The 8,231-nt window shown below is 38.9% G+C and overlaps 1 protein-coding gene across 1 annotated transcript; it reads right to left on the bottom strand.

Moving 5' to 3' along the window:
* Window positions 1–394: 394 nt before the first annotated feature.
* LOC311290439 (extracellular calcium-sensing receptor-like) lies at window positions 395–3,638 on the bottom strand (the record flags this gene model as incomplete). The annotated part of the gene is made up of 6 exons (XM_084408914.1): window positions 395–1,305; window positions 1,473–1,596; window positions 1,710–1,937; window positions 2,039–2,863; window positions 2,953–3,241; window positions 3,436–3,638. 6 exons carry the CDS (start codon window positions 3,636–3,638, stop codon window positions 395–397), a joined length of 2,580 nt encoding a protein of 859 aa, XP_084265040.1.
* Between the last annotated feature and the right edge of the window lie 4,593 nt (window positions 3,639–8,231).

Below are 8,231 nucleotides of genomic sequence, written 5' to 3'. Positions count from 1 at the left end.
TGTGTGTGCTTCAAATTTCATTAATTTAGTTACATATTTGAGTGAATCCTTCTTTCTTTCTTTTTTTACTTTGAAAGTACATGCCAACTAACTCTTGTTGATTTGCAACTAAATGTTAACTCCTCATAAGGGTTTTAGTAGACTGTTAGGGTCAGTGGAATAAGTTGACATGTACTTGCAAAGTCAGTAGAATGTTAGTTGGGGAACCATCAAAATAAAGGGTTAGCAGATATTAAACAGGCAGTCTACTAATACTCTAATGACTGGCAGTTACTTATAGTTAGTAGAATGTCTAAAGTGGACTATCAAAATAAAGTGATACAATATTACACTTGTATTTAAAGTTAAATTACATAGTTCTTAGAGTAAATTGCTTTGAAAGTGGATAATACGTTTATTGTGATTTATTATGGGTTTTGCCCATGATATGTTTCCTTGTGTTTTGGTCTGGCTTGAGTAAGATAATGTAGCACTTTGGTGTAAATATACAGAATAACAAACCAAAACTAGAAGCTAAGATGGCAAATATCTCCACAGCTACAGTGAATTTTCCAGGAGAACTGACATAGGCTGGGATAAATGTGATCCAAACAGCACAAAAAATAAGTATACTGAATGTGATGAATTTGGCTTCATTGAAGTTATCTGGCAGCTTTCGAGCCAGAAAAGCCAAAATGAAACATAGGACAGAGAGCAACCCAATATAAACCAGTACAGCCCAGAAACCTATAGCTGAGCCTAGATCACATTCTACTATTATTTTATCTAATGAATGAGTAATATTTTTAAATGGCATTGGAGGGGCTAATACCAGCCACAGGGTACATATTATTACCTGAAAAAGAGTACAACAGAAAACGCTAATTCTTTGTAAGGGCAGTGAACACTGAGGGACACTTGATCCAGGCACTGTGGCCTTAAAAGCCATTACTACTGCTATGGTCCTTGCCAGAATACAAGACATACAAAGGGCAAAAGTAATCCCGAATGCTGTGTGACGCAACATACAGGACCACTCAGTAGGCCGACCAATAAAAGTAAGTGAACAAAGAAAACACAGAGACAATGAGAAGAGAAGCAGGAAGCTCAGCTCTGCATTGCTGGCCTTCACAAGAGGGGTGTCTATGAAGTTGTAAAACACCAGTGCTACTGCAATTGTTAAAGACACCCCGGTTAATGAGAATGCAGTCAACAGTATTCCCATGTTTTCCTCGAATGAAAGGAACTCCACCTTCTTAAGAACACACATACTGTGGTTTTCGTTTGACCAGTACTCTAAAGGACATTTGACACATTCAGCAGAACCTAAAAAGACAATAGAGCATAGCATTATTATGTTTTTTCCCTCATACATTCAGCATAATCTGGTATGACATTGTGGGAATAGGTACATCCATTTATTTATGTGTCTTTCATTTATTTGCACATTATAATGTGTTTGTCACTTTCTATCAAACTGATAGTCATCTCACCAGTAGTGTTGCTGATTTCTCCAGAAGGGCACCGCAAACATTCAAAGCAGCATACTGGTCTCCTTTTGATCACAGCTTGTCTGAAACCTGGCGGGCATCTCTCACTGCACACTGAGCTCGGTTTCTGCCATGTTTACACATTCTTACTTTGTTGCACTTATTTTGAGGTTTTTTTTCTTTTCTTATTTAACTGACATATATCAGGCACTCAACATCCTAATGTTATTTTGTACATACCGTGTAACTGTCTCCTTCCCAAATTATATTGATAGAATTCATGACAAACTGCTGTTCACTGGGTAGTGAGGCATCATAGTGTCCTACAGTGATAAAATTTGTTTGCCCTGCTCCATTTTTCTGCCAGTTTATTAGCTCATATCTTGCCATAGGGTCTCCATTTTGGTCAAAGTATACTGTCTGACCAGAAGCCATTGTGAAATTTACATTTTGAAGGGAATGCAGTACCTGTTAACATTTTTAAAACCAAAATGTGTTAATAATAAATAGATAAATAAATAAATAAATAAATAAAAACATAAAATTACATATTTCCAAGATTTACTTACTTGGCTGGAAACCATTAAATCCTTATTTCCACATGTTATGTTTTCACTGTATGAACTGTTTGAGGTTTTGCAAGCAATTGTGTTCTGAAGTGCATAAGCTACAGCATAGACTGCCTTATATACATTATTTGAAATCCGTAGCTCAGATACATCTGTGAAAGCATTACTCACGTTACTCAGATTTTCAGAACCATCACAAAACTTTTCATACTCAAATTTAGAACTGATTGTCGAAGAGAGACGGCATCCAAATGTCATCTCCCAAAATTCCCTCAGAAGAGCATTTGAAGGGTTCTGAGATGGATTAACTTTAAGCAGAAATTCTTTTAGCCCTGGGATTTTTGACTTGCTAATTGTAAAGCCAACTGCTCCACCAAGAACTTTTGAAACTCTTTCAGTTGCCAAGTATCTCGCTGTTATCCAGGATTCACTGCCTACCCACTGTAGCCCAGTTACATTTTGCCTGATAATTTCCTCCAGTAACACATCCATTTCACCCTGTGCCAGAAATGCCACAAGAACTTTAGCAGTGCCCTTTTTTATTACTTCAACGACCTTAGCGGTCTTCTCTTTGGAATTTGTCCTCGATATGGCCTCTGAATACTCGATGCATACTCCTTCTCTCTCGGCTATCTCTACAAAGTTTGCCATGCCATTGTTTCCATAGTCATTATCACTTCTCACGGCTCCAACCCATGTCCAGCCGAAGTGTTTGACTAGCTGAGCCAGTGCTCTGCTCTGGTAGTAATCACTGGGAATAGTCCTGAAGAAAGAAGGAAACTGCTTTCTGTTGCTCAGGCAGGCACAGGTAGCAAAATGGCTAATCTGTCAAACAGAATAGATAAAAGGAATTCTATATTTATTTTTATCCGCATGTAACTTACAATAGGACAAATTATATATATTTATTTCACCACAGGAATCTTGAAGGGCCCTGTTGCTCTGGACAGTACAATGGTTGAGGAAGACTCAGATTCTCCAATAATAGCTTTAACTGCTGTTTTTCCAGCGCAGGTGTGTTCTGCTGTCAACTCCTGGCCATTTATCAGAGCCATTGATGACCTCATAGAGGCTAATGTGGAACCACAGCTGTCAAATATTTGGTATCCAAACGAAATGTTTGGGAGCAACATCTGATTGCTGTTAATTTCCTCAATGGCAAAGATCATGGTCTGAGCAAAGCGAAATTCTCTCAAATTAAGGCTAATTTGTTTAGAGAGAGAGAAAGAGAGAGAGATTTCACAAAAATATAAAAAAAAATATGTGCAGTAAGGTTGGAAGATTGTCTTATTGTAAATATTAACTAATGTCTTATTTCACAAAATAAAATCAATTCCATAGGACATATATTATTTACACTGTTAAATTAATAAAATAGAAGCAGAGAAGTTGCAAACCTTGTGCACAATAGACGATGAGGTTTTTCTGTAAATGATGGCATTTCCACATTTATTTTGCTGTGAATTGAAAAAGCTCCTCCGATGATTATCTCTCCATATTTGGACAGCAGGGGGTACTCTGGTTGCCCTATAATACTACAGTTAGCCTTTTCCCCCTTTGTTTTAATGCTGCAGAGCAGCAAGAACCCAAAGACAAGCATCACAGAGACTCTGGACCTCCCATACTCTTCTGATGACAATGAGTTTGTTTATATAGTGTTTGTCAGACTCATCATGAGCACATAATGAACAAAGTTATGTAATCATATGGTGAGTTCTCCAGTCACCAGCCCAATGTTTCACTGTTTCGAAGCATTCCAAACGCCACACGCTGGTGACCCCTGCTGGTCAGAACAGTGAAATGCAACCCAAACTCAGGCCAAATGAGAAAGCAGACTCATTCGCTGGGCCAGTTCTCCGCAGGCCAACAAACTAACACGGTGTGATTATGATTCAGGCTGCATCACAAGTCAGAAATCAGATTAGTATTCGATAGTATTCAAATATTTCATTCAGTTTCTTTTGCTTGAAGATTGGATTCATCATACCAGTATGGAAATGAGGCTGGTCATAGGTCTGGGCAGAGGAATTGTCTGGTTCTTGTGGTCTTGTGGTCTTGTGGAAACGTTGTCACCCCACAGTACCACCTGTATTCAGAATTTGGGGGTCTGGATTGATAACAACATTACCCTTGAAAAGCAGATAAGTGCGGTGGTTAAGTCCTGCTTCTTTCACCTCCGTCTCTTAGCTAAGGTTAAACCATTTTTGTCTGGTAAGCACTTTGAGATAGCTATGCATGCTTTCGTAACATCCAGATTGGACTATTGTAATTCTTTATTTATTGGGATTTCTCAGAAACACATCACCCGTCTACAAATAGTCCAAAATGCAGCTGCACGCCTCCTCAAAGGAAAACGTAAATTTGAACATATTACACCGGTTCTGATCTCGCTTCATTGGCTACCGATTAAATTTCGAATAGATTTTAAAGTTTTGCTCTTTGTTTTTAAATCTATACAGAACTTAGCTCCCCAGTACCTATCTGAATTGCTTCACCCAGAAATTAAGTCAAGATCACTAAGATCGTGGGGACTCGAACTTATGGGGGTGACCGTGCTTTCGCAGCTTATGGACCCAAGCTATGGAATAGCCTACCCCCCAATATCAGATCTGCCCAAACTCTGACACTTTTTAAAACTTCTCTGAAAACGTATCTCTTTTCACTAGCTTTTAATATACCCTGATGTGTCCGACTTTTTCTCTTCGATGTGTATCTTTGCTGGTTTTGTGCTTGTATTGTCTACCCTTATTGGCCTTGTTAAGCTCTTTGGTCAACGCCAGTTGTTTTTAAATGTGCTATACAAATACAATTGTTGTTGTTGTTGTTGTTGTTGTCTTTGCTGAGGATCTGTGCCGATGGCTGTCGTGTCTACGAGGCCTTCACAGGGGATTGTCTAGTTGACAGGATCTCTGCTGACATTCAGTGCTGTGTTGAGTTTGTTCAATTCAATTCAAATTTATTTGTATAGCGCTTTTCACAATACATATTGTTTCAAAGCAGCTTTACAGAAAGTGCATTTCAGAAATGTACATAGAAAAATACAGTTAGTTAATCATGTATTAATTTAGGGCATAAACATATCGCCAGCGTCGAGTCGTCTCTTCACAGGCGTCGAGTCGTCTCTTCACAGGCTTCGAGTCGTCTCTGCACGGGTGTTGGGGCATCTGTAGTTTCCATGGGAGGCTGGATACAAACTGGAGCTGACGATCTGTATTTACCTCGGGATTAGCGTCCCGAGATAACAACAGAAAAGCAGATGGGAAAAAATTAGCGTAGCTGCTGTTCATAATATTAATGCATTCAATCTGATTCAACTGTAGTATAAAAGGTAAGTATTATGTGAATGCTTGGCTAAAGAGATGCGTCTTTAATCTAGTTTTAAACTGGGACAGCGAGTCTGAGCCTCGAACAATATCAGGAAGGCCATTCCAGAGTTTAGGAGCTAAATGTGAAAACGCCCTCCCTCCTTTAGTGGACTTTGATATCCTAGGAATGACCAGAAGCCTCGAATTTAGTGATCTTAAGGAGCGCGATGGATTGTAGGGCGATAGAAGTTCCGTTAAATACCCAGGAGCTAAACCATTTAGGGCTTTATAGGTCATTAGTATTACTTTGTAATTGATACGGAACTTTATAGGTAACCAATGTAGAGATGATAGAATTGGTGTTATATGATCATATTTTCTTGACCTAGTAAGAACTCTAGCAGCTGCATTTTGGACTAACTGTAGCTTGTTTATTGAGGATGCAGGACAACCAGCTAATAAAGCATTACAGTAATCTAGTCTCGAGGTCATGAATGCATGAACTAACTTTTCTGCATCAGAAAGAGATAGCATGTTACGTAGCTTAGCAATGTTTCTAAGGTGGAAAAAGGCTGTTCTTGTAACATATGAAATATGACAATGTGTTGTATGTAATTTTATTTTGTGATTTTTCTGTGATTATTTTTAAAGGTTGCCTTTTTTAAATCTGGCTGGGGGACAACCGATGAAAATTAGCACTTTTGAGCTAACTCGGGTACATTTACATTGTTTTAATGTTGATTAATGTACACTGTCCCCTTTCAAATAAAGAAATAAATGAAATTAAAAATGAAAAATATAGTGTTGGGGGTGCAATAACAGTGCTTGTTTGCCTAGCCTGGTCTTATATAAACCTTTACATGCTTGTGTGAGCGGAGGCTATTGCCACCTAAGATATAGAATATGTTTTGTAAATGCTCCCAACTACAGGGTTTCCAAATAAATGGAAAAAACAAGCAGAGATGCGTACAATCTTTATTTGACACCAAAGTAGTAAAAGGATAATCATACAAAAATTATAAGAAAAAATACACAAGTTACAAATACAACAACATTCACACAAAAGAAAAGAATAAATCAAAGTGGCCACTTGTAAAATTGGATCTTGGACAGTCAATATCAATATCAATATCCCTTGGGATAAGTCACATTTGGGATAAAGAAAGAAAAATGAAAACAAAATATCCCAATTAAATTCAAACCACCTCAATTCACACCTTCATGCAAATGTATAACCAAAGATCACAATCCACACAATAAACAACAAAGTATAAATAAATTAAATAAATCCTCCCAATCCCAGCAGCTAATAGCCCATGGTAGTTGTAAAGGAATTGACAGTAGATAAGAAACGGTGGCAATAACCACCCACAGTACTCAAGAACACAATTGGCCAAAAAAACAAAGAAACAAAAAAAGAAATATCAAATTAAAGAAAATACAATTAAATCAATCAATATAACAAGTAAATAATTCCATACCCAATCATCTCAGCACACGCACACACTTCCATACACACAAACGCCACCACAAACACGCATTCACACCGAGCTCACTCAAATACGCGCTCGCCTCAACACACACTCAAATAAAGACTCGTTCACATCAAAAGTGTTCACACAAACATGCGTTCACACGGACACGCGCTCGCATCAACACACACACATAAAACCCCGCTCACACAACTGTGCGCTCGCACAAACACACGCTCGCATCAACACGCACTTGCGCTTCTAAATCACAGTAGTCCGTGGTGGGACTTGAGCGCGCACCCTCTTCAGTCTTCACAGCACAGCACCACGGGTCGCAGTAGCGAGCCGCCACACAGCAGCAAAACAACAGCGGGCAGATTTCTACAGCACAATTGACTGGCCCTCGGTGAGAACGGTGAACAAACCACCAATACTGCCTCGATCACACTTGATATATGTTAATGCAATTGAACATCCACAGGCCCACGGCAAAAGTTAAAAAAGGGATTTCCAACTTATGCAGGTCTACAACACTTAATACGCGCTCAATGCTTGATGCATAATAGATTGCTCTTGCGACACAAAAGAATGCAGCCTGCGTACCATGCCGGAAGGAAAACGGAAGTAAGAGGAAATCTCCGTGTTTTTAAAGGGCCGTGAGCGTACCATGCCAGAGAGAAAACGGAAGTGAAAGGGAATCTCCGCATTTTTAAAGGGGCCGTGAGCTTAACTTCCGCCCAGCTCCATCCACCTACACAGAACGGAAGACCCTAAAAGGGTCACCCCATTACACTTGCTACAAAATTAAGGGCCTATCCTTACAAAAACAGCCTGAGCTTATATCCTTTTAATCTTTTTCCTACAAGTTTAAAAAAGAGTGATCAGTTATATGAAAATCAGAAATGAAAAGTATAAGTGTGATGTAAGACTTAAACTTGGTTCATTTTCTTAGTATTATTATGGTTTGATGTGTCTGATTAATCAGTTATCAGTAAATGATAAAAGGGAGGAATTGTAATGGAAAATTTTGATTTTCATTGGTTTACAGTGTTGATTTTCATTTGTTTTAAGTAAGACATTGAAATGACCCTTGCTGGACAGTACGTGGTCTGCCAAACTTTAGTTGACTAATGTGTTTGTGTTTTTAAACTGGGAAGCAGCTGAGACGTCAGGAGGGTACAGATTGAAAGGGACCTCTGACCCCTAGGGCTCTAATTTAGAACTTGTGAGTTTGTAAGAATAAACTCAGCAGGATTAGATCACTAGCCGAGAAAACCTTCCCTTGTTTAGATAAGAGCCTGTAAGCAGGTAACCTTGATAGAAGGTATAAAGGCTGCTCTGCACTCCCCCCTGACGGTCGCACTTGCTTACAGACTGTACTTATGACTTCTGTGGGCAACTGGGCCTTCTTGCAAG

Source organism: Rutilus rutilus, assembly GCF_951802725.1.
Source record: "Rutilus rutilus genome assembly, chromosome: 5".
Lineage (NCBI taxonomy): Eukaryota > Metazoa > Chordata > Actinopteri > Cypriniformes > Leuciscidae > Rutilus > Rutilus rutilus.
Note: the sequence above shows the minus strand (reverse complement) of the source record. Positions and strands in the feature narration are given on the sequence as shown.